Source organism: Cygnus olor, chromosome 1 (assembly GCF_009769625.2).
Source record: "Cygnus olor isolate bCygOlo1 chromosome 1, bCygOlo1.pri.v2, whole genome shotgun sequence".
Classification (NCBI taxonomy): Eukaryota; Metazoa; Chordata; class Aves; order Anseriformes; family Anatidae; genus Cygnus; species Cygnus olor.
Window position 1 is genome coordinate 128,856,948 of NC_049169.1, and position 27,052 is coordinate 128,883,999.

At 37.8% G+C, this 27,052-nt stretch overlaps 1 protein-coding gene across 2 annotated transcripts; it reads right to left on the bottom strand.

Moving 5' to 3' along the window:
• On the bottom strand, positions 1-27,052 carry BMX (BMX non-receptor tyrosine kinase). 2 transcript variants are annotated; one of them, XM_040532867.1, is made up of 17 exons: positions 26,915-27,052; positions 25,784-25,888; positions 23,561-23,642; positions 21,692-21,811; positions 19,834-19,895; positions 14,974-15,152; positions 11,744-11,803; positions 11,138-11,192; positions 10,267-10,349; positions 9,633-9,760; positions 9,151-9,225; positions 8,213-8,384; positions 7,080-7,296; positions 5,426-5,490; positions 4,288-4,406; positions 2,191-2,348; positions 939-1,170 (listed from the first exon to the last, which is right to left on the bottom strand). In XM_040532867.1, exons 1-17 carry the CDS (start codon positions 27,050-27,052, stop codon positions 1,096-1,098), a joined length of 1,893 nt encoding a protein of 630 aa, XP_040388801.1. In that variant the 3' UTR covers positions 939-1,095. The 2 variants fall into 2 exon arrangements, with proteins under 2 accessions (XP_040388812.1, XP_040388801.1); XM_040532878.1 differs by lacking the exons at positions 19,834-19,895; positions 21,692-21,811; positions 23,561-23,642; positions 25,784-25,888; positions 26,915-27,052 and adding exons at positions 12,856-12,918; positions 16,226-16,461 and having other exon boundaries at positions 1-1,170.

Below are 27,052 nucleotides of genomic sequence, written 5' to 3' on the forward strand. Positions count from 1 at the left end.
AGAGGAGATGACTTTTTATTTTATTTTTTTTTCCAGAAATTGCTTTATTTTATAACCCCTTCTTTTTATATACATTAGATCAGCATTTTACAAATGTCAGTGTCTAAGTTTAGACTACTCTGTTATGGTTAAGTAACTTCAGATGTATTTGGTATCTCTAGACAAAATGAAGTTAGTGTTAATTAGCATAGTGTTATGAGCATTTGAAAGTTGGGTGTTCTTATTTAAGAACTCAGTGTTAACATTAGGAACCAAATTTCATCTCATCACTAGTAAAATATCTGGCTAAGCAATTATATTAATAACATTTTCAGTTCTTCTAAAATTTTGGCTCTTCAGGTTTTATAGAGATCAGCGTAACTTACCACCTACTATTGTAATGACTACAAAATTCTGCAAAAAAAATATTTTTTTTTCCATTTTCTAAGTGCAGCAGGAAGCAATAACACTCCAAAAAACTCCTCGTATGTAGCTAAGCTGCAAATATCTTAGATACGTAGTTTAGAATAAATTCCAAATCAAACACATACCCTGAGGGCCAAAATTAAGATCAATACTACTAGTAAACAAACATATAATATTTTACCAATAGAAATTTCTAAGTAATTGAAAGTGAGGCTATAACTTCTTATGTTACTGTTACTTGCAGCAGTTCTAAATTTGACCTCAGGCGTCAGCTTCAAGACATTACAAAGAAAAAAATACATTCAGATGAGTTATGATAATCAGAAAACCTAATAAGCATGAATTTCCCTATTTACATTTCCAGTTAAGGCCAAACAATGACAGCTTGGAAGCAAGGAAGGTGTATACACAGTTGCTGTATGCCTCAGTGTCTGTGAAGTCCTTTGAGACAATGCTAACAGAATGAATTATATTCTTCCACAGCATCCTTCCAGATTCTATCACCTGCAGCATATCATAAAAGCTTTCTCCATGCACTTCTTGGTCAGGTCCCTGATTAAGTCAGAAAAAGACTAATATACAGAATAATAGAGGTGGTTAATGTCAGGAAGAGTTCATATTTAATTCTCTCACAGAAGACAGGTGATATGGAACCAGTATGCACAGTCATCAGTCTATGAATCTTCTTTTTCAAGCCCTGCTGTCTTCTCTCAGTGCCTCGAAAAACGACAGAAGCTGAAAAAAGGCAGGACGCTTTTCTGGTAGCTGAATGAAGCAAAGATGATAGATACAGTTATTTACTTTTGAAATCATTCAGGAACTGCACTCTGCTTTTTTTTTCCATGAAGAAAACAGAGAGACAATGATGTTTAAAGGGTAAAAAAAATTAAAGTTACTTTGTATATTTTCCTTATGTTGTGATAGTTAATATTCTTCCTTTGCATTAACATGTCCTCAAAATAAGTTGTCTTTTTTTTTTTTTTTTTTTTTCTCTCTGTCAGTTATATTTAAAAAACTATTATCACTGTCATTTCATGGTATCACCAACAATATGCCAAATGGTGCTTTGTTGCTGGTGATAAACAAGTCATGGTTCATAGAGAACAGACTAAAATTTAGTTGAGGAGGAAAAATAAATCAGGATTAATTCTTGGCATAGCAGACACAAATCCTTAAAAATAATATGAGCGTGTTCAGCATTTGACTTACAACTCATAGAAGAATCACAGATGGGATAACACAACCTTTCCATAAAAAATAACCCCAGTGGGGTTGCACAGCTTTAGTGATCTAAAAATGTAGAGATCTATCTAAATTATTTAAGACACATGTATATGCATAGAGATAATTTAATTCTATAATGGCTAAGATAGAAAGGGCAAATGACCATAGGGAGGTATAGCAGTAATGGTCCTGTAATCATGGAAAGAATTTAGACAATTACCTTGGCTCAGGACTCAATTTTTAAAACAGTAAAATTAGGTGAGAATAATCTCACCCTGCATATTACGTTGACATTCAAGCATATTTTAATGTTATTTACTTAAATTTGTGGTTCTGAGGAGAAGGGAAGGAATATTCCTTTATGTCCTATTTCCTGTGCTTTCTCCTCTTATTGCTAACAAAGTCCTGAACTAGACTGTTATATGCAATGTACTACATACAAAGCAAGGCTTTTATAAGAGAGATTTACCATTTAGAACATTAGTTCACCTGTCAACTATGAATCCCAGTAACTCCTACTGATCTTTTTTTTCTGCAGTTAATACATGCAGTTATACATACCTCATGCCAGCAGTTGTACATTATCTGGTAGGTGATGTCTGAAACCAGTTGTGGTCTATAAAGTCTGTATCCCTGAGAAACTTTCTCAATCACTTGCATGTTATCATAGAGCTCGTAGGGCTGCTTTCCCAAAGTGAACACCTCCCACATTAAGATACCTGCCGAAATATTCACAACAATCAAAGACAAGAAATGAAAGTCAAGAAAGGCAAGGGAATCCTTTCCCAGAACAAGATGCACATGCAACATGTAACCGACTCCACAGAGAATATTGTCCAAAAAAAAGTATAGAGATAACTTACAATTGTGGTTCTGTACTCAAATGTAAAATAATTTCTACTGTAGTAGAAGGTGAAGTTGGATGAAAAAGTTAGCTATAAAATGTATTTAATGTGAACAATATTGGACAAAACTCAAAACATATATCCACAGAGTCTATTTTTTACAAAATATATAAAAACATCCCCTTTCATATATATGTGTGTACACAGAGAGAGGAAGAAGGATGGAGAAAGAAAATGACAGCTATAGTTATCCATATTTTATAGAATAAATCATAAAAAAAAATACATTTGAAGTGATTGGGACATATATTTGTTTGGTAACAGAAAGATTTCTGAATGCTTTAAGGTCTCTGCTCCACATACCTATAAAAACTGGATTTTACTGAAGCAATACAAACACTGGATAACAGAATAATCATTAATTCATAAAAACAGCCAGCTTTGTTAGAACTATTTTGTTGTAACTAAACGTGTGATTGATAATCATGCAAACAGTAAAATAAAATAAAAAAAGAAGATATTTATTTTATTCACAATATTTATTATTAAGACTGACAGTAAAGATTTTTTTTTCCACTGAGAAATTTATTGGATTTTCAACTTCCCTCCAGCTTGAAGACTTGAGCATTGTCGTGTCACAGTGAGATCAGAATAAAATTGTGTCTGAATTCCAGCTTTCCCTGATGAGAGCATTAAGTAGCCAAGATTATTTGTTCTCAGACATCTACTTTTGGGATATGAATGCATCAGTTCAGTTCTTTAGCCCTTCAAAGACACATGAGTTTAAAACAACTAAACAAGAACTGATGGATTCAGCTCATCCTTTGCTTCCACGGCATCAATGGATAGTGGTAAAATGAGAAAAGACCTTCTAAGGAAAAATAGTGTTTCCCATTGAAGTTAATGCCGATATTGAAGTTAATGACAATAATGCCTGGAGTCAGGATTTCATCCATCAGAACAAAAAGAAAATTTATCACCAGAAAATCCAACTTCTGATTGAATTGTATATGTTATAAAAAGCTTGTAAAGGTCATTAACAATATTGGGAGACTAGCTGAAGTTAAAGATAAGAAGAAACACTGCATTTGGAAACACTTTCATCTGCTTTATTCACCATTGTTCAATGTCAAGAACAGTAGGTTGCCAATCTTTCACCAATTTGACAGCTGCTAAAATTTTCTTACTGCAGGAGCAAACCCATGTAAGTGGAATTTAAGTCTATTCACAAGAGGTTGCCCTTTCTTTGCTACCTTTTGCAGAGTTTCAGAAACACTGAACAGACTCCAGGGATTTTAAAATAATAGCTTGAGAACCACTGAAGTAGAAGTTCAAATGTTTGAAATTCATGGGTAGAAGGTGGTCTGCAAATGCATCGTATTCTTTGCGAAGATACAGAGTCTCCATTAGCACGGTTTCTCTGCCACAGCTGGCTCATGCAAAGAATCTGTTCTGACCTCTGTGACTAATAGAAAAACTCTTTTGAGTTGGGCAGCACAGATTTATGGTCTACAGCCAAAGATACTGTTTGATCTCCACTGCCAACAGTTCCATTTGGTGCATCCTATTAAACACATATGAAGCAACTGGGGAGTGGCCAAGGTTTCTATGTGGCTATAAGAAAAACAATCGAGCTAAAAAATCCGGAGTACAGGCTTTGATGCATAAAATTAATAAACAAGATCATAAGCTGTAACTGCTTTTTACATTCTTTCAGTGTGCAAATGTCTAGTATTTCCATGTGGTATGCTAAGGAAAGCCAAACATGATTGCATATATGCATACATATTTATATGTCAAATTCCATACTTACCGAAGGCCCATACATCTGACTTGCTGCTAAATTTGGTGTAATGAAAAACTTCTGGTGCTGACCACTTCACTGGAAACTTGGTTCCTAGTGAGCTTACATACAGATCATCCAGAACATACCTACAATGCAAGAAACAAACTTGGTTCTGACTGAGTTATGGAATCACAGAGTCACAGAATGGTTTGGGTTGGAAAAGACCATCTAATTCCAACCTCCTGCCATAGGCAGAGACACCTTCCACGAGACCAGGTTTCTCAGTTGCAGTAAAATACTGCTTACTGTTTCTTCCTTGCACATCAGAGGGTTCCTAGGAACGCCCTGGACAGAATTCCAAATTTCCAAAGGATACCTGGTATCTATAATTGATAGGCCAGGTCCTTGTTATCAACTTATCAGATAAATAATGCAGAATGAAAGATGAATGTTGTCAGGCCATCTTGTCCAGTCCCCTGCTCAAATGTGATTATTCCCTACACCAAATCAGGTCAGCTATGGCTCTATGTAGCCAAGTCTTAAAAGCCTCCAGAAATGGCAATTTCATAGTGTCCCCAACTAACGTGTTGCCTGCTGCACTACCTCCTTGTGAAAAGCTTCTTGTTGTCCAAACCTGAACTTCCTGAGTTGCACTATGTGACCAGTGCTCATGGTTATATCACCTGGCACTGCTGAGACAAATTTGGCACCATCAGCTTTATAACTGTAAGTAGCCATAAGCAGCTTTCAGGTTTCCTCTTAGCCTCCCCCTCTTCACCAGACTAAGCAGCCCATGCTCCCCCAGCTCTCCTCAGAGGACGTGTACTCTAGGATGCTCATCCTCTCCCACTTCTCTCCACTGAGGCCACTGATGGAGATGTTTAGCCCCCAAAATTATTTGCATATCCTCCACACAAAGCAAACTATGAGATTTCCTTAACAAGCATTAGATGTGAAATCACTCAGCTGCATCTGGGCTTTAAGCAATAACTTTTTGAGACAGTAAACTATCTTTATTCTGATGGTTTATGGTCATTAATGGATAGGAGACACAAAGAGCTGTAACACGTTGTGGCTTAAATTTACCAATAGCCAGTTACTAGCTGAACTATGACAGTAAATTATAGCTACATAGCTTCACGAGGCTCCCATTTCTTTTACTTACCTTGTCATTCCAAAGTCAGATACTTTCACAGTAAGATTGCTGTCAACCAAACAGTTTCTAGCAGCCTTTAGTAGAAAAGTGAGAAAATAGATGAATAGAAGAAGACCAAAGAGAAGCAAATAATGTCTTGGTAGTTTGCTAATCATCATTTCTGTCCACTAGCATTTCAAGAAATAATGATATTTTTTGATCAAAGCAATTAAGTTGGGAACTGTAAGATAATGGTAAGCAGCTCTTATCATTACCTTGGCTGTAATAATGACATTGGGGGATGAGTAAACAGAGGTGAGAAACCCACATTCACTTGGAAAGACAGCAACAGAGCTAGAAACTAAATCCTGTCTTTAGAATTGCACCATCCTCCAGGGTCTTTTTGTGTAGTCTCAGAATGTACCAAGGCATCAAAAGCAGGAAGGAAAACATTGATTTGATTATTCGCATTGCATTATAAGCAGAGTGGAACAATAAAAGATGATATAAACAGTCTGTTTTATGAAAAGTTCAGCATGAACCTAGTTCTACAAATGATCACTAGAGAACACTTATCTAAGGCTATATTCTCTGCCCGCATGCTCATTAATTTTTGTGATGTAGTTTGAATCTGCAGTCCTCAACCTGAAATCAAGCTCAAAATTTATTTGTTTTCCCATGGTGTAGAGCCAGTTTTCAGAATCTGACTTTGTATTTATAACTTGAGTTCTGCTACCTAAACTGTCTGACATTCCTGATTCCTGAATCAGGTGTGAAAATTAGTGAGCTATGGATTTAACAACTTTGTTTACAAATAGAAACAAATCTTTGAAAGCATCAACAAGACAGCATTTAAAATGCTACCTGAGGAGATGGCATCCCTACTGGAAAGTTAAGCAAGACTATAACAAATATTGTCACAAATATTCCAACATATTTTGTCTGCATTAGAATTTAAAATGCTGCTATTGACTCTGAAGCACAATATACCAGAAATTTGGGTAGGTTCACTTTTAACAGGCCTATAAAATAACCACTTATTTCCCCAAAGACTTATACTACCATTCTTGGTAGCTAAGTTTTGCAGCAACTTGAAAAAATTGCTTGAAGGCAGTGGCAGATAAATGTATTTAAGGGAGAGGGCAACTGCAGACTTTCAAGTTCTGTTCCTGCTTGCAATGCACCAGAGTAAATTCCCGTTTATCCTAATAGTGGTCACACCTGTTTTATAAGAGAAAAAGTTTCCAATTAAACAAATCCTTAACTCATTAAAACACAACCCACATCTTTAACGCTGCACCTCTTTCTCCTGGAGGACTAAATTATCACTGGACAGACCTCTTTGCTTTATTAATGTTATAATTGGGTATCTCTGCTGCCAAGTAGTGCATAAACCCTTGAGGCTAGCACCCATAAATGTGGGCAGCACAGTATGCAGTGCTGTAGACTTGCCAGCTCAGCTCTGAAACAGAGCAGGTCAGCTTGTAGGCAGTGCTGTTTACATGGGGCTTTAGTGCCCCTAGGCCAGAGCTGCTTTGTACTGAGCCAACTATGTGTCTCTGATCTGCAGACTATGATGATTTTGGGGGTGAATGAGAGCACAGAGCCAGAGCAGCTATGGCTGAACCTAAAGGCAGAACTGCCTCTGCCTATCCTGTTCCAATTCTCCTGTGGGATAGCTTACCAAGTCTCTGTGTATGAACTGGCAGCTCTCCAGAAATGCCATAGCATCACAAACGTCATAACATATTTCCAGAAGCTGAAGGGGTTGCAGCTCCTTCCCATGACTCTGTAAGTAGCTAAGCAAACTGCCGTTTGACATATATTCCATCACTATATAGATGGGATACAGTTTTGAGCATACACCGTACAGTCTAACAAGTTTGGGATGATTAAGTTTCCTGAAACAAATAAAAATAAAATAGTCAAAGAATAAATAGTTATGATTGTGCATTTCTGTAAGTTTTGTCCTTCAAATATTAATGTAGCATACTCTGAGACATTTGTGAGACTGGATACAGTCCTATCACAGGCTGTAAATTATTCCTTTTCAAGAAGAACTGAGACGCCTTCTGCTCATTACTGGGAGACTCAGTATTGATGGTAACCAAAAAAAGACTCAATTGATGAAATGACAACTTCATAGTCGAAATCTGAAATAAGATTAAGCAGTGCAAATGTGCAGCCTTATTGGTGGAAGAAAATAGAAATGAGCAGGTATGGTGGGTCTTTTACCTTAAAAATTTCTACTAAAATCATGCTGCAAAATTTAAAGACTTAGAATTCTGATTGTATCAGCTAGTTGACTGCCTGAAATGTAGTGCATACATTTAAAATATGAGATAACAGAAATATTCTTGAATTCATGTGCTTCGATTATCATTTCATGAAATTTCATTGGACATTCTAACATGATTGCCTCTTTGGAGTCACAGACTAAAGCTGCAAGTCACATGTTCATATTGATGGCATTTTCCTGTTATTCATCTCATTCCTACCTGCAGGATGGCAGGAACATCCTTCTAATCATTTCAGTATAAATGCTAATGAAGCATAGTTTTAAGTGATGTATGTGGAACCTCTTAACTTGTAGAAGAGATGTTAATTGAAAACTTTTTTGTAGATGACCCCATCAATCTCTGTGTTTTTCTTCTGGTAATATTACATGGCTACATATTTAGCCTGTGCCTAATGTACCCAACACTATTTAATTATATTTTTAAGAGGAAATTATTTTTTCCTGTGTCTGCTATGTATTACTGATTAATGAATGGAGAGATCATTGCTTCCAAATAATTAAGCAATGGCACAGCTTACATCATGGTCTGAGCTTCTTCTGTGAATTCATCTTCTGACATTGTTCCCTCTTTAACCATCTTTACAGCCACATCATATCGTCCCTTCCACTTTCCCAGATGCACCTCTCCAAACTGACCACTTCCTAGCTCTCTCAACAGGACAATTTCTTCTCGCTTCAGCTCCCATATTCCTATTGGGACACAAGAAATTCCCTTTAACAAAAAAATGGGCAAGTGCAGGCATGGCATCTACCACATGCAATGGTTTTGTTTTCTCTGAAGGGTTGCAGCACCACACTGCACTGAGGCAACATACCTGTTTCTCATCTCAGCTTTGTGTTTGAGTTATAGAAGGACACTACAATTCCTAAAAGTGTTGTTTGCTACTACCTGGATTTTTGCCTTATAAACAGATTTGAGACAGTTTTAAGTATCAAATGATGGTATATATTTATGTAGGGGACTGGAAAACAGGTATTACTGTGCCAGGTAATGTGGCAGAGGGAAGAAATGGCCTTGACTCAGATGTACTGGGGAAGAAAGCACACAAAGCCTTTCACAGTTGATACAAAATTTGACTTAGAGCCCCTTAAAAAGGCACAACATAAAAGTTGACATAAAACACCTTTGCATTCACCTTGCCCTGGACGTAGACAAGATACACATGAAGGAAGGGATACCCTATTTCATAGAACCATAGAGTCTCAATGCTATTCTGTACAAGAGGAAGCTATGGAAGGGGCTGGATGACTGAGAGACCATTGTTCCCAAATTCTCACAGGGTAGGAGGCTCTGCATTGTCTTTATGGACAAACTTAAAGGGCCACCAGACAGTGAGCTCAAGGATTCTGCAACCTCTTACAAGCCTGAACACAGTAAGAGTCACAGTCTTCTGGTTATTCATTTCTTGGTGGCCAAGACTGACACCAGATTCAAAAAGGAAAGTTATCTTCCTACCGTTTCCCAGTGAAGCGGTGTCTGGGACTTTATTTACTTGCATAGATACTGCATGCCGGAGCCTTGTCACTATACCTACAAAGAAAACCTCTTAAAGTTGACAATATATAAATGACTTCTCTGAATCAAAGAAAATACAGGGGAATTAACACAAACACACACACACCATATTACAACCATCCAGGTAATGACAGAGGACAATGTTTAGCAGATGCATCACTTCACAAGACTGAGTATTTTCTGTGCTTAAGAGCTATTCCAGCAGAGGTATTGCAAGAGGTAGTACAATACCCAAAAGCGCTGTACAGAAAAGCAAAGCAACTATTTTGATTGTGAACATAGTAGATCAAGTTACACCTAAATTCTCCCAAAAGATGTTTTGATATTTAGAAGATTCAGTATTGGAAGTGATTCATGATAACTCTGAGAAGCCCAGAAGCCTAAGCCAAATCCATTCAAGTAGAAAGAGCACACAGGATTACCTGCTGAGTTGTGCTGGTGATAGTGTATAAGTTTGGGAATTGATTCAAAACAGTAATTTTCAGCAAGGTAATACTTGTTCTGAGGGGTTTTGTGCACATGGTAATGTTTGACTGTTCCTTTTTTACTTCTGAAAAACAAAACAAAGTGCTGTGTATGTTCAAGTGTTACAAAGTGCCTTCCAGACCACGTATGAATAGATTAGTTAGCTGCTGGATGAACTGCAACACTCCCTTCCCTTCCCTTCCCTTCCCTTCCCTTCCCTTCCCTTCCCTTCCCTTCCCTTCCCTTCCCTTCCCTTCCCTTCCCTTCCCTTCCCTTCCCTTCCCTTCCCTTCCCTTCCCTTCCCTTCCCTTCCCTTCCCTTCCCTTCCCTTCCCTTCCCTTCCCTTCCCTTCCCTTCCCTTCCCTTCCCTTCCCTTCCCTTCCCTTCCCTTCCCTTCCCTTCCCTTCCCTTCCCTTCCCTTCCCTTCCCTTCCCTTCCCTTCCCTTCCCTTCCCTTCCCTTCCCTTCCCTTCCCTTCCCTTCCCTTCCCCCTTTAACACAATGCTGCAGAGATTTTGTTCATAACCAGTCATACCAAGTAATATGCCCATAGCATGCTCACAGAAATGATATACATTCTTTGGATACTCACTCATGAAATTTGCTGAATACAGACACAGTAAATGTTCCTGCCTGGCTAGAAGATTTCCGCACCATAAAAGCACCTTCTTTTCCCTAATTATTAAAAAAATAATAATAATACAAGAAACATTGAAGTTGGGATTCATCCCAGTGAACTTTAGATTTCTATACTGTAATGTCCACAAACAAGAGAAGGAGACATAACTCATATGACATCCTTTAAGTACTACATTAGGACAAGGTAAATTATGCCTTAGAAATACGTATTTCTATCCACTAAAAAGGGTATCTAGGTAACTGGCTGTGGTATTTCACTGTAGATGTTTAAAACCAGGTGAGTTGTGCCTCAGTCCAGACATGAAGCAAGTAGTGTGCCATTTTTGTGTGGTGCGTCGATACAGATTTATTGCAGGGGAGATGAAAAATTTCTAACACCTTCTCAATCCTCCTGTTACCGCCAGAGGCAGTGAGTGTTGTGTGACCCAAACAAAGCCACGTACATCCTATCTGAGTAAGAACTCTCTCTCAGTTCCTTCACATTAAACTGTAAACTTTACATTAAACTAAATGCATTAAACTGTTGTCATTTTCTATTGCCAAAGTTTTATTTTTTTTTTATTTTTGCACGCATTATGGCTTTGCTCCAGGCCTATTTTTGAAGTGTATCATTTGTTTGTCTGCATAAGAGCCATCAACACATCTGGACATTTTTAGAGATCTGTTTGTCAGTACCAAATTAGCACAAGAGTTTCCAGCACTGTGTAATACGACAGCTATTTGAAGAGCATCAGCATCCTCTAGCTACACAGTATAGCAAAGACAACTGGCACAGAAACATTTACACGGTTGTTCATATACAAGCAATAAAAGATATGCAGGACCTTTTGACGGAGCAGCTGCTCAGACTGGGCACGGGAGATACCACCAGCATACCAACTGCAAGGAGAAATATACGGCTTGTTATTGATAGGCTGATTTCTGGATAAGGCACAGCAGATTCATGAAAAATGCCATACAATGTAAACATTTTCAAAACTGCTTTGAAAAGCCAGAGATTAGAGTTGGGACTTGTCCCGCATTTATGAGTTTGGGCCATTATAAGAAGGAAACCGCTAGTTCCCACGTGCTTCTGATGTGTCTCTTCATCCTGAAATATCTGGGCCTACTCTGTGACTCCAACTTTTTACAGTAACTCGTTACAGTGTAGGAGAGTAACTCCTTACTCCTTACTATTGTAGGAGACTGATTTGTCTAAACGTCAAATGCCTTTTTTTTTTTTTTTTTCCAAAACCAAATACATTCCTGCTTTTGGAAGTCTGTGGGCAGTGATGCTGCTGATGACCTCAAAGCTGATGACTATGTATATAGTTATTACCATTAATATAACATCAGTGTATAGAATTCCATTGTTCTAGGAAGTTGTATAAAGTGGAGTCTCTGCCCAAAGAATCTTTCAGTTCTCACAAAGACATATCCTACATACTCACTCGTGCTGTGCAATACTCTGCTCTTCTGATGATGTGTGCTCATTAACACTTGAGTTTTCCCTACAAAGACAAAACAATATACTGAAATTGTGAAAAACTAGTTATGGAAATTGCTTTCCTCAGGTCATACTGTATATATTTTTTGAGCAATTGCTGCTGTTATGCCATGGTCTACAGTGAACATTTAAAATGTTGAGACATATTTAATTTTCCTCATTTTTTTTTTTTTTCCCCAACTTGGTAGACACTTGCATGGCCTTTCCTCTCCACTATGCAATGTGTTGGAAAGACAAATATGCTCTGTGCATGTTGTAGCAGGCAATGAGACTACATATGCCTTCACTGACCTCTTGAAGAGATTGCATCTACCTTTTCAAAATTTACATGGAAGATTTCCAAACCTGTACGACCATATACTTCCCAAATAAATATTCTTAGCATGACAGACAATAGATAGAGTTAATGTGACAGAAAAAGAGGCCTCTAAAATAATCTTTTGTGCAAAAATAATAGTGATTCTAATTAATTCTGGATTTTTACAGGTTACTATTACAGTGGTTGCATTTTGTTGTTGTTGTTAATTTTTTTTTTTTTTTTAAAAAAGGAAACCTTTGAATCTTATCCAGTATGGTTTACTACGAGAAAATCTGCTAAGCTACTGTAAGATTTTCGTTCAAACATTTTGGCATACACTTAGTACTTACAATGTCATATCATCTTACTAAAAAGTCAGATCTGATATACCACTTTGACAGACCTGGAGTCACTTTACGCTGTACTGGAATGCTCCCTTATATATAGATGCACGAGAGTGCTAGCAAAGCTGACATTTTAATGCTGAAATAAGACTACAAAGACTGAAATCCCAGCATACTGAAGACAGTGGCAAAATCCTCCTGATTTAAATGAAACCAAGATTTTCAACTGATGTTTTTTGCATTAATGTATGAGTCAAGAAGACAAATTGTACTTGATTCTACACCTTGCAGTAAATGTTATGCTTAGTACTCAGAAAGTTACTTAAGAAGAAAAATATTCCAAAAATGTTGCCTGATCTTTTCTAGAGTAGTGAGGAGAACATTTAAGCAGTGGATGGCTGCATATTGATTCACCTTGGCTCATCATCATTCAGGGATAACTTTCTCAAGCAAGTGCTCGGTACAAAACCTTCATTCCTGCAAAATAAACAGTTCACAGTTCAGCTATCATACATGATTGCTTCTTAAAATTGGTCACTTAAAATAAGAAAAGGGATTAATCAGACAGTTGCTCTCTAGAATGCCACTAACAGAAATGCTCATGGTTAAAGCATTTATGCTTTTTGTATGATATGGAGGAAAATGCAGAGGTAATTTTACTTTAGAAGGCTACATTTCAATGAATTATCCTTTTTGCTAGTCACTGAAAAGGCTTCTTCCTCAGTGATTGGCTTCATCATATGGAAGATTGGAGCAGCTGTTCAACAATATCATTACATGCCATTTCAGTTGCTGTGATGAAAGATGCCAGTGACTAATGGGTGCCATCAGAGTATCCAAGGTCAAACACAGAAAGTCAATAGGTAGGCTCAGCACTCTTCCCCACACAATGCCAGACGCAATTGAGAAGGTAAGCTAAGGGAAGGTAGACAGCTGAGCTACCACTTAAAGCAGCAGGTGGCATGACATGTTGAACTAAGTTATGGGGACCTGTAGTCATCCACAGAGTGGTAACAGGGTGGACTGTATGCTGCGCTCATCAGAAAAATAAATAGGGGGAATTAATATACATTTGAACATGGGTGAAGACAGAAGAGAAGGGTTTCTCCACCACAGATCTCAATAGAACAAGAAGAAATCTGAGAGGGTGTGAAATCTGAAACAGGTAACTTCTGTTTTTTTATACTACATTTGAAACACCAAGATCTTCAGTATTTCCAAGCAGAACTTTAAGGTTTTGTTATGATATATATGGGTGGGGTTTGTCCTTGCAGAATCAATACTGCAAGTCTCAGTTTCTCAAGCCAAAGAGAAAAATGTGTATGTCTATAAATCTATATATCTATAACTTTAAATGTCCTCCTTTCTCTTGATTTCTTTCTGCTCCTTCATTCATCTCAGAACACTTTGTTCAACCTCCATACGCAAAGCTGCCTGTATCATATGCTTTTACGTAGCCATCATCATCATCATTCCAATGATGGCCTTTAAAAGCATGTCTCAGATTACTCAATTATTGTCTTAGTGTTGCCAGAGTTGTGTGCTGCTTTCTTCATCCAGAGCAGTATGCCAATCCTGTGAGTTTTACTTAATGTTGATTTATTTGTTTGCTTACTTGCAAATGTAAACTTAATCAATGAATTATGAGTGGATCAAGTCATTTCATTTTCTTCCAAACTAGTTTGGAAATCCCCTAGCTCAAAATTCTTCTCTTCCACTTTTCTATCATGTACATAAAGTCAAACTCAGCTAGTATCCATCATGAGACAGACAAGGAATCGTATCTCTTCCAGGCAGCTCCTGTTTGCTGTGCTGCCTCTGTCTCCAGTGTACTCTGAAAGCTGTTTCTTATTTAATGACTTGGGAAGAGATTCTCTTTTCTACACCAGCTGGATATTAATGAAAAATGTCTTATTTTAAGTAGTTGAAGGGGATTCCTCCACTTGTGAACCTCAAAGGGAATAATTTAATGCTTCTGTCCTGTGCAGGATGGGGGTGCTCTGTCTCTTTGGGAAAGTATTGCTAAAGCCGGTGAGAGACTGAAGTGAGAAATTATTCCTGCTGCAGCAGTTCTCACTGGTCTCGTGTGTTCTCACTGCTATTACAACAGTGATGGTGTTGGTCTAAGGTTTATTTGTGCAAACTCAAGAGGCAAAGTTTGTGAGCAGAGTTTTTATCTTTTTTTCACTAAACTAAACTAAACTAAAATGGGCAGCTTCTGAGTGCACAAGCCCTTCTTCAGGCACATATCAGAATTAGTGCCACTAAGGATACTATTTTAGCTGGTATACAGGCAGTGACTATTGTGAATTGCACCCAGTCTGGTAGCCAAGGATGGTAATGAAAATGTAGTTGTACATGAGAAAATGAGGCTTCTCCAAAAAGGTGTAATAGCTACTAACATAGTTCCAACCTAAGGCTAATTTTAAAGACCCTGTAAGGTACCAGGACTGCCTGAAGTGTTGCCAATGAGGATAAGGCATGTGGAAGGTCATGATCACGAAAAAAAAGTATTCTGCAGTGCATACTTACCCTTCCAAATCTCTCACTTTCCACCAGGCAAAATCTTCCTCTTGCAATACGTGGTATTTATTGCATTTGACAAGCCGGATAGCTGAATCTCCTAAAGGTTCATAGTTGCATTGGGCCACAGCCATATTCAGGACTGACTTGCTTGGTGATAGTACCTGAGGCAGGCTTCTACGTCTCAACTTTTGAAGACAGAGGAAATAAAAAGACAAGCAGATGCATCACAGGGTACAGTAAGAAATACCACACAGCATGTATGCTATCACTTATATCTTCAGCATGTACAATGATATTAAGCAAATTAATCAAAACTAAGAATGTGGGCACAGGCAAGCACCTTTTCCCTCATTAATTGTCCACATTTGTGAGACAGGTGAGAAGAGAGCCAAGTTCCATCATGACACCAGAGGCATTACATTGAGTGGAGGCTGACACGGCTGTAATAGGAAGCTCTAATTAACATGATGACATAATAGACTGGACTCATATCAAAAGCTTACCACCTATCTGAAGCTGATAATGTTTATTGAACAGTTGCAATTCATGAGCTAGAAACCACGTGACTAAATTGTGTTTACCTGTAACAAGGTGAGATGATGTCCTGTTGAATCAGAAAATCCCATTACAGTATTATAAAACAACTTTTTTTTTTTTAAATGTCTGTTGATCAATAGTAATCTTAGCATGAAGCACAACAAGGATTAGTCAATTGTTACTACTAATCAATGAATACAAAAAGCTATATGAATTATAAATTGTTGCCTTTTCTTATCATCGTTATTGACTAGCTTGGATGTTTCTCTGCTAAGCACATTCGACATAAGGAACTCCAGTTCTTGGTGGCTAATTTTCCCTATGCAAGCTAAACAAGTGTAGGTATGTAACTTTGGGATTCATTCATCTTTGACCAGGGTCTTCAGGTGAAATGTGTCTTCCTACAGAAGCCTCTGTCATCAGGAGGTCTACACAAATAACTTGGATTTGAAGACGGTCATTAAAGTTAGGTTATGTCAATCTAAAAGCCATAGGCAAAGGAGCATATAAAATTTAGGTACTGAAATGCATTTAGAAATTGGAGAAATGTCATAACTGAGAAAATCCAGATATCACAACCCTTTAAGAGCAGGAAAAACTACATGCAGAACACTGACAGAAAAGGATGGGGGAAAATAACAAAGACTTAGAAGGGACTCCAGATGCCAACTATTTATTTTATATTATTATTTTAGAATTGAAAAGCTCTGTAATACAATACCAGGGAGGAATGCCAAATGTCCTGAAGCAGGCTGTGGTTCTTTGAAGTTAAGTCCAAAAAAACCTGGCATCGTATATTTGCTTGTCTCCTCTTTACTGACATTTCTTTACTTTATTTAAGCAAGAAGAAACCAAAGAGCCAAGTGAATGCATGACTGAGTCCACTAAGCAAGAAGACACAAAGTACCTCTTCCTGTAAACACAATGAGCCTCAGTCTGATCTCACTAAGTTCCTGTGATTTTTTTTTTTTTTTTTTTTAAAGAGGAATCACTCACAGTAGAATCCTCCTCATTTGCCTAGACTTAGATATATTACTCATCAAGTGCTACTACTTGAACCCAGGAAAGCTGGCTCCCGTTCGTCATATCCGACTTCAGTGGAACAGAGATTATAGCTTGAGGGCCTGTGTTAGCCAGGACTCAAATCTTAGACTTCCTGTAGGTTTTGTGGAAAATGACAGAACTAGAATTGCCCGCAGCTGTCAGAAAGATGGATAAATTTATAATACAGAGATTTAACTGTTTGCTTGTTTGCTTTTTTTTTTTTTTCCCATAAAAACATGTAGCGATGTTAAAGCAAGCTGATGCTTAGACCAAGTAAAAGTACTTATAAACTCATGTGCAGCTCTGAGATTTGGAGTTGGTAACCTTTAGAAATTAATTTTTTCTTTCTTCATTTCCTCTCTTTTGCTTATGGAATGATCAGGGTGTCATGCTTTGATGGAGATTTCATCTTGCTGTGTGATCCCAGGAAAGAGCAAGGCATTGGCCAGAGTAAATGGCAGAAAGAATTATGATCACAGCAAGGAGTTTTGTTTTGTCCAAATAGCCAGGGGACAGAACCAGCCAAAGATGAGCACATCAGATTTGCATCCCTTTGTGTTTTGCAGCTGGATGTGTACTTGACTGTTGCAATATTCTGGATGGACTTCATCTGTAACCTGGTACAGATTAATGTCTTAGTTTGTGTCCTTATATACAGCTTTCCATTTCTGGAACTGGCTGAAAGACCCAGAGCATGTAACTTTCTAGTAGTAACTCAATGGACTTTGTTATTTCCTTTATGCTGGCAGTGATATTATTGTGATTTCCATATTGAGGACTTTACCACCACTATCTAGAGAGAGCTGTAGGTAACAGTCTGAGATTCAGGTGTGATAGGTACAGGGGTATGGCTACTGTCTGAAAAACTGTGCCACCACTGTGCAACTGGAGGCATGTGATGCATCCTTTAAGCTTCCATAAACCTTGTTCAATACATTAGCATGAGAAGATATGCGTGTGCACTCAGTGAATTTCTATCTGACCTACATGAAACATTTGTCATTGAAAAGACAGTGGCTGCCAGGCGCGAGCAGAGATGAAAGTATTTCTAAGACAGGAAGCTCCTGCTTCCTGCTGTTATCACAGCACAGGGGAAGTGCCCAGTGCTCCCCATGAAGGCATGTTTGTGACCTTTAATCTCTGTAATGGCATCACTCTTCAGGAACCAGCTCCTCTGTGGGAGACTAGTGGTACAATGTTGAACTGATGAAAGGGATAGACACATCAAAGGTGAAAGATGTAAGGAAACACAGAAGTGCCTCTGGTCAATTGAGGAGAGAGCAAGGGAGCAAGACTTGCAGGGGCTGGAAAGGTGAGGGACATGAACTAGGAGGTAGATGGAACGAAGGCTGGAGGTTCAAGTGGGACCTTGAACAACTGAATTGTGTAGATGAGATGGCAAAGCAAAAATGTGCTAAAACTTATAGAAGTAGCTCTGGAATTAAATATAGACTGTTTCTTGCCATGAGAATTCAGCCTTCTTAACCTGATCTATATGATACATTTTGGGGAAATTAAGTCAAGTTGTAAGTAGATGTGGTAGTTGTTATATCTGCATTTACTGAAACTGTTTTGGAAGAATCAATCTAAATACTGTCATGATCCCGCTTTTTAAATTTTCTTTTCAAAATATCATCTCTGAAATTGAGCAGACAATGAAAATAAATCGTAAAGGCCTAGCAGAAGCCAGCCTGTTCAGCAGCAGATTTGCATGACTGATGTTCTCTCCAGATAGACAAAGCATCTCTTGATGGAAGCCAGGCAAAGCAGACCACAGTATTCAAAACAAGTTACACTGCTGCATGTTCACAATGCCATTGTTTTCAAATCTCATTATCAGAAAAAAAAAAATGTCAAAAGCTTCTTTGATAAAGCCTATTTTCAAGGCTTATTATTATTATTATTATTATTATTATTATTATTATAGAGCTTCATTTTACAGCTTCTGTTTTTATCTTTTCTCTCTTGATACTCTTATGTGTTTCTTAAAGCCTTGGTTGTTCATGTCAATTGTGTACATAAGAATTCCATTCTTTTTTAAAATTACTTTCTGATTAACAAAGAAAAGCAAGGAAATGGACCCAGAGTGTATCCTAAAGATACAGAAGACAAATGAAAATAAGGCAGGAAACAGTTTTTAATATCCCATGATTTAAAACCTAAACTAGTTTAATTTGGAGAAGGCTGGAGTAGCGATCTGTGAATACACAGACTATGCTGCTAGTCTTTTTTTTAAACAGGTAAAAACATCATAACTCATGCAACTTCATTCTGTTCTATTCTCTTGACATTTTTACCTCCTTCCCACCTACAAACCTCAATAATGAGGCTGGGCAGTGAAACTAAGGTCAAAGATAGCACTATTGCCCTTTCATTTGTATAGGAGGAGAGAGAAGAGGAAATAAACATAGAAGCAGTTCTTCCAGTTTTGCTTTTATTCTTATCTCTGCCAGTTATTGTCCTTTTTCATCAAGCACCTTGCTAAACTGCTGCAAGCAGCTTTTTTTTTTTTTTTTTGGTGTCCTGTTGTCCTGTTTGTCTTTTTGGGTCTGTATGCCTAGCTTTCTCAGATGGACAGCAAGGCCCAGAAGGTGCTGGTGGGACAACACACTCCTGGGTTTCTGTCTGATATAAAGTCAAGATAAAGGCAGGAGTGTCCAGAAGCTCTTCCAAATTCATTAACTTAGAGGTTGTCTCTGTAGAGCTGGACTAAACAGACATTCCTAGTGAGGCATCTCTACACCTGACCCAACCTCAGACCAGAACAACTTGGGATTTGAGTGAGAAAAGTGCAGTCCATCCACCACTTCTCACATGAACAGTGGCATATTTGTTCACATCTTCAGTTGCTATGTCTTCTCCAAGCACTGCGAGCACCATTTTCCTCTGGTGACAATGGTAGAGGGGAGTTTTGGGCATCTCTAGGACCTCCTACACACTAGAGAGCTAGTTTTGATGGTATTCCCTGATCCCACTAGAAATGTGTGTAAAGTTAAAGATGTCACTGCAAGGACTGTAGCCTCTACTGTCACCAGCCTGTTAAGTGAACTAAAAGTGGCTGAGACTTTCCCAGTTTGCCATTTACAACACACTGAAGAGGGAGCTATGTCCTTCCCTTCACCGTGCTGCTGGACAGAAGGATGCTGTAGTCTGACTGCACATGAGAAGCTGAGACCAGCTTCCAGTGAGATGCTGTTTGCAATTCTCTCTCCCACCCTACAGCACTTCCCATCACCTGGATGCTGGGTCTTTCTCTGTAGGATGATACTCGAAATTTTGACCTACCAGTGTTTGAGGAACTGGAGGCAGTGGTTTCACAGACCAGGTTGTGCAACATAGAGTCACATCTGAAAGAGAGGGATTAAAAACATACCATGAATTAAGTAAGGATTTGTCTCTTGAGGCTTTCTCACTTGCAGATCTATACAGTGGCAGCAACAGCATTGTAAACATAAATATTTGTGACAGCTGACATTTCACCTCACTGTGGTATAGACCTGTTTATCTCTGTATTTTCCGACCTTCTCTTAATTCAAGCACCATATCAATATATTTTAAAAGTCCATCAATCATTGCTTTCATCTATGCCAAAATAAAGGTTCAGGGAAATTTGAAGTTGTATTTAGCTCTTTAGTTTTCTCAGCTGTATTAGCTTATTTGGTTGCATACAAAGGGAGACAGAGAACTTATTTTTATTCCTTTTTTTTTTTTTTTAAATAGTTTCATGGACGCTTATAGTCTATGAAGTAGTAGTTAAGAAATACTGCTTTCAATTACCCAGTGGCTACAAGACTGAGGCTGTCTGGAGTCTTCCCTATGCAGGCCGTGTCCCTGTGCTCCACGCATCTCCACTAGCAACCTCAGGAACTTATTTAGGAACAAATATAGTGTAGACAAAGCACAATATCTTGCATGTGTGCATTATTATATCGGGCAGAAATGAAGCATTCAATATACCAAATTTCCCTTTGCAGTTCTTCTTTTGGCTAGGTCATTCATGGCTGACAATGAGATATTTCCTTGCCCTTGCAGCTGTCCAGGGGTTTCACAGACTCATTGGCTCATGTAACAAATAGTTGTGAAGCTATATGAAGCTATTCAAATTACTGTTACAAAAGAGCTGACAACTCTTTATATTATTTGGTGTTCTATAATCATGAAACCTGTATTAATAGTAGATAAGCCTAGGTCATTAATTTCAATTTTCAAAAGCAAACGCTTCATTGTTACAAGGAGTCTCACAGATATAAATCAGGTTCCCAACTACTCACACCTACATTTCTTGATTTCTCTTTGAATTTGGGGTCTTAGATTTTTGACTGTGACAGTAAATGCTCAAGAGCAAATTTCAGTCATGATTGAAATCAGCATCTCTATCAGTGCTCTACACTTCCAGGTAATCAAGCTTTAAAAGGCAGAAACCCAAATACTCTTAATCTGCTATTCCCTTTCCTTAATGTGGGATTTCCTGTTAAGCATGTACACAGACATGAGGGAATTCCCTTCTGAAAACGTGAAACCTGAGAGAGTACCATTTTACAGATTTTCCCCTCTCAGTCTTTATAGGTTAAAAAATAGAAATAAAAAATCCAACTAAGTTCCACAAAAATGCATTTGAAAAGCATGTTAAAAAAAAAAAAAGTATATATGTTGCAAATTAAATCACATTGTTTAGAAAAATTTCCATCATATACGTACATAATTGTATATTAATATAATAGTTTTACTTTTGTTCAGTTATGAAGATGGTTTGTTTTACACTCATTCATACACTCTTGTGCTGAACTTCTATTGTTCCTACCTCTTGAACTATTGGGACCTCATCACTAAGAAGGTCTTAAGAGCACAATGCTACAATTTAGCTAGAGTTCTTAAGCATAAAGAGAAAAATATTTCAAAAATGTCACTATCCTTTTAGCTCAAACTCAACAGGTATCATTTTGGGGTATTATACTCCTCAACTATACTATGAGATACAATGTATAGTAGCTATGATGTTAAAAGGAGCTTAGCACATACATAGAAAGGTATTAGTAGATCAACTTGTATATTTATTACACTGCCTTAAATGTCCATGTGGATTTGGCAATATTGTGAAAAGCATCACTGAGACTAAGCAAATAGAAGTGAAAGAAGATATTACATTTCTCCCAAACTGTACATCCAGGGGCCGCTTTACAAGTCTGGTTGCAACAGAGAAACCTCCCATTGGTGAAGAATCTTCTATGATACTTGCTTAGTAAATCATTATTGTCTTTAATTTCTGGGGAAAAAAAAAAGAAAAAAGAAAAAAAAAGAAAAAAAAAGGTAAAAAAAAAAGAAAAGAACATGAAAGACTGCGTAACTGGAATGTTCCTTATGATTAATATAGTTGCTGCAGTAAACTGTGGGACCCCAGAGAGTTTATTGACTCCTAGCTGTAGACAAATATCTTGGTCACATTTTGTCATCCATACTATTTTGTCTATATTTTATTTCTCTATACAAACCAAGTCTGAATTCCATACCCACCAGTTACCTCTTTTTTGAGAAAGAAAACTGGGTGTCAAGAACGACACAGTACAGTCCTATCAATCAACAAACAAAGTAGAATCCAACAGTTATGATTTAAAATCATGTATGTTATAAAGATTTCACAAGCAATAGTGAAACTAATTAAAAGAAAATATTTTTGTATATCAAAATATGCTGAATATTTTCCTAGAACTATATATTGCAAGAAAATGATAATTCATACTCAATATCAGAACAGATACCTAATACCTCATATGGCAAATCCAAACTAATGTTTGTCTGCTAAAATAAATTTGTTATTTAAGCATAGCAAAGAGGAACACTATCACAGACACATTTTATACTCAAAGCACTGCTTTGAGTGGTCCCAGTACTATTACTGTGCTAGTGATATATTAGTTGTGCAAACCATAATAGCACTTTTGGATTCACAAAGCACCTAAAAGAAATGTAGGATGTATAGTGTGAGGCTTTAAAACCTGACTCCTTCAGGACAGGGTTTCAGACCTTCTGAGATGACCCATTCTAAGCCTAAGACTCCTGAACATACAAGAGAGCGCCAAAAGGATCAGCGCACCCCTTGGTGACCAGTACTTTTATACACTTTTTAAGAGGCTTGTAGGCAGCTAGAATATTTGTGCTATTGTTTACCTGATTACCATTACAAACTATATCATTAATGCAATCTTTTTATTCACAAAAGTCATTTTGCAGTACACCAAAATTTTCCTTAATGATTTCTTGACAATATCTTTCTTTCTAAAAGATCCAATGTAGTTAGTCTTTCCTATTCTGCTCCTGGTCAACATTCTCCATAACCCTGCTAAAGTAATTGACATACTCTTACTCTGTGTGTGAAAACAGTCACAAACAAAGAGGTATCTCATACACAGGTTTAGAAGTAAAATTGCAGAGGATATTTATTCACAGCCAACTATAGATTGTCTACTGTTTCCACAATGACAAGCATGTGTGAGAGTTGCCCTATTCAATGTGAGGTTTTTGCCTTCACTGAAGAATAAATTTTCTGCCTAAAATTCAATATTTACATAACTATGAATTTGCTTCATTGAATAAAACAGAAATTTCATTGGAAAAAAAAGGGGGGGTGGGAGGGGGAAATAGGGACAAAAGCTAGCAGTATAGGTTATCAAAGTGGCTTTATGAAGGTAAGTGCTACACTAGCTGAACCATAAATTATTGTTCTCTATTAACTTGCATTGGTAAAGGGTGAACATATGACAAAGATTAGAAAATTAGAAAATGCTCATGAAAAATACAAAAAGAAGATTTATTTTGGTTTATTTTTCACTGCATTTTTCATCCTTTACATTTTCTAATTCATTCTTGAAAATATCAATACATTTCAACCAGTCAGAGCTGTATGAATGAGACTAAAAGCAGGTGACAAAGAATGGCACAAAATGAGGGAGCAGGAGCATTTTCCTACCCCCCTCAAGTTATTTGAATACGTTGGCAGACAAAGGTCTAGTGTTACCTTTATGCAAAGCTGCAAGCCACTGCTTCCGTCTCTCTTCATTAGCTGCATAGACATAAAGTAGGCCACCCTTGTACACAATCTGGAAGAGGTTGAGAAAGACAGCATGGTGAGAGTGTGCTGCCTAAAAGTTTCATACCAAAGCTTGGGAATCAAAAAAATAGGCTTTACAGACCTACTGACATCAAACTCCTACAATTTAGTAATGTTTTGCCGAGGTCACCTGTAAGCACTGCCATCTTATATAAATACAAGCCTTGCATGTAGTACCTTGACCGCAGTGGTTTGTGTCTGAAAGAACAGTTGCAGGAACAAAGGACAGCATAGAATATTTCTAGATATAACTGTCTTCTGGGTACAAAACACCTTATAGCCCACATGTAAACTCATTCTTTCCATTCCATTTTTTTCCAGATGCATCTTCCAGCTTTTTGTTGTTGTTACGCAGGCCACAACACATCTCCAACAGTGTTCAGTAACAAATATTGAGGCAGAGTGTAAGCTCAGGGGAGCTGCACCGTAATCAGGGAATCCTGATCCAAAGGTGATGCATTCTTACCTCATCACCTTGGATAGATATTTTTCTGCAAATTAGTTCAGCTGCCTTTTAAAGCAAGTAACTAGTATCTACAACGTCCTGCAGTCAGTAGTCCTACAGCTTAGCTAAATTAAACATTGTGAACAAGCTTCTTTTTCTTGTTTTCAACCAATCTTCTGCAAGCTTCATCTGATGCCTACCTAATAATTACTAACATCTGCTTTGCTTTTTGGATCATGCTTAATACTGGGCTGACTGCATGTGTGTATTAAGTCCAGGGCTTTGTTTCCCTTGTGTACATTGCTTTTCAGTCATCTGCAATGAATTTCAAGTATCACTTTATTGCTTTGTTTGTTACACTGAAGAGCCCTTGTTATTAAATGTGTACTCCCACTGGTATGCATACGTGACTGATCAATCTGCTTCCTGTCTCTTTATTTAGTCAAATGGTGGAGCTTTGCAAGCTTTTCTCTTTAAGGCATGTTATCCAATCTATTAGGCACTCTCAAGTCTCTCCTCTGACCCCTCTTCAGTTTACAACATCTTTCTTGAATTATAGTCACCAGAACTAGAGACGATATTCTCCTGCTGATTACAGTAGTGTCAAAACAAACACAGCCTTCCTGATTTTACTGAATGTGTGCCTGCTTCCATGTCCAAGGATGCCATTAGCTCCTTTGGCCACAGCATCACACTGGAATTGATGGGAATCAGCTATCATGATCCTAAAGCCCTTTTTAGAGGTACTGTTTCCCAGAACACAGTCCCCCTTCCTGGGACTGCAGCATACATGCATACATTCTTTTTTCCACTTAACTGAATCATGAACTCCTGAGATAAACACAAGGATTTAATGTAAACATGCCATTCAGTGCCACAATGCTGGGGAGGGAGAAGGGAAAGGAGGATAGGAATGACACCTAGGATTAGGCAGCTGGTGAAATACTAAGCATCTCTCATGAGGTTGCCCTTGCCCATGGCAATTATTGCAGGGTCATGGATTAACACACTGTTCAGCAGCTGTTAGTCACTTCCTTGAGCAGCCTGCGCTGTTTGGAGGTGACATTCCAAGGGGGATCTATGACCTGCATGCCCCACTGCTCATAGAATTGGGATTGATGGAGGCTCAGGGAGGAACCTGAGCTGGGGAACTGAAAAAGATGGAAGGCAGAACATTTGAAGTTATGTTTCTCTCATCCCATTTAATTCCTGAACATGTGTTGTGCATTGTGCAGCTGTATGCGTAGCATTGGTTTTCCTGACTGTGGCACATTTGAATGGTAATCGGGCAATCTGGGGTCAACTTCTGAACTCGGTATTCAGGCAAAAAAGCAGAAGTGGAAAGAGATATTGAGAATTAAAATAAGAATTTTTAAGTGCGTAATTCTGCCTTAAAAAAGTGATAATCACGTAAGTGTACTAATCTATATATTTCAGACCCTATTTAAGCAAATATCTGATAGAAATGTAAACATAAAGGAATCAAGAATTAATCCAAATTCTACCCCAGTCAGGTAAAAACATTTTAGCAAAGTCACAACATCACTTATAGGGGCCGATTTTCTACTTTTTACAAATATCTGTAACACTTAGCAATAGCAGGTATCAGCACTTGGGGCAGGAATGATCAGTGTAACCCTAGGATGACTGACATGAAATGTGCATTAACAGATTTTGTGACTAACCTGAAAAGGATATTGTCTTGCAACAGGTGTTAATTCTTCAAGATTCACTGTCTCAACACATCGGATTTTCTCAATCTCAATAGACCCCTTTTTTCTTCCTCTTTTCTAAGAGATAAAAAAACACAGCAGATTGTAATCCATTGTCAACACAGTATGGACTATTCCAGTTTGACTATTCTGCACAATTCCATGTTTCAAGCTGGAAAAGCCATTGCTTTGTTTTTGTTAAAGTTTAAAAGAAAGGTAATAAAAAACAACAACCCTCCCCAGTGCCCTACCCACATCCAATTTATCAATCAAATGCCTTTTTAAGTCAGTTGCAAGAGCTACAGGACACAGCCCTATATCTGAGAAAACATCTGATGCAGCTGTAGGAGGACAAGGCAGAAGATGGGGAGAGGAGGAAAGAAGAAGGAGGAATTAAGAGGAAAAAAAACACCTTAAGTGCAAAACAGAAGCCCAGCTGCAGCATTCATATTTTTGTTAGGGTGGTGGAGCTTGTTCGCACTGAGCTTCCACACAGGGTCCTAATGGAATGTAGCTCACAGGAGGGGTCTAAATGTACTGAAGGAGCAAAAACTTTGAAATAAGTTGCCTGGGACCTATATTTGCATTGCCAATAGGAGATCTTCTGAGTGAAAAGCTATCCTTGTGTGACGCACAGTCAGTCTTTAGAAAATGATGGCTTAACCATCTGCTTTGTGCAGTTGAAGGATAAGATTGTGAACTAATTATGCCTCAAACAAGTAATTTCTGAAGCCAGTTATTTACGTCAGTTCAGAGGGAGGCCTGAACAAAGAAAACATCCCTATTCAAGACAAAGTGTAAACATATGCCACTGTTAATTACTTGCTTAAGTTTTGTTGTCTTTGGAAGGACACAAACAGATGCTCAATGGCAAGCATAACTGTAAGAGTTGTTGTGAACAGAGACACTATTAAGCCTGTGGCTAAGTGCTTTCCCAAAATGAAAATAAAATTTGATACTCTGTAATTTTTTGATCTACTCAAAACAAAGTACACCTGTTGTTCTAATTCTTAGCATCTAATCAAGTTTCACAGAAGAAAACCAGAAGAATTAGGTGGTACCAGAATATCTCAGAACAGCTAACTTTAGAAAATGAGTTTTTACCTCTTTGCCATATTCATAATATGAAAGGCTTGCTTTTGTCAGAACGAACAACCTTTTCTTGTAATTAACTGGTGATATTTTTTTCTTCTGTTGTGACTTCTTTAGAAGAAGTTCTTCTAGAATTGTTTTATTCTCCAT

What these genes read in the sequence shown, in the direction of transcription:
- BMX (XM_040532867.1), bottom strand. Translation starts at nt 27,052, where the DNA reads ATGGAGAATAAAACAATTCTAGAAGAACTTCTTCTAAAGAAGTCACAA. An exon ending in ATGTACAGTTTGGGAGAAAT is followed by an intron (nt 19,896 to 21,691) that starts GTAATATCTTCT and finishes CCTCTCTTTCAG; the next exon opens with ATGTGACTCTATGTTGCACA. An exon ending in AAAGTGAGAGATTTGGAAGG is followed by an intron (nt 11,804 to 14,973) that starts GTAAGTATGCAC and finishes TTGTCTTTGTAG; the next exon opens with GGAAAACTCAAGTGTTAATG.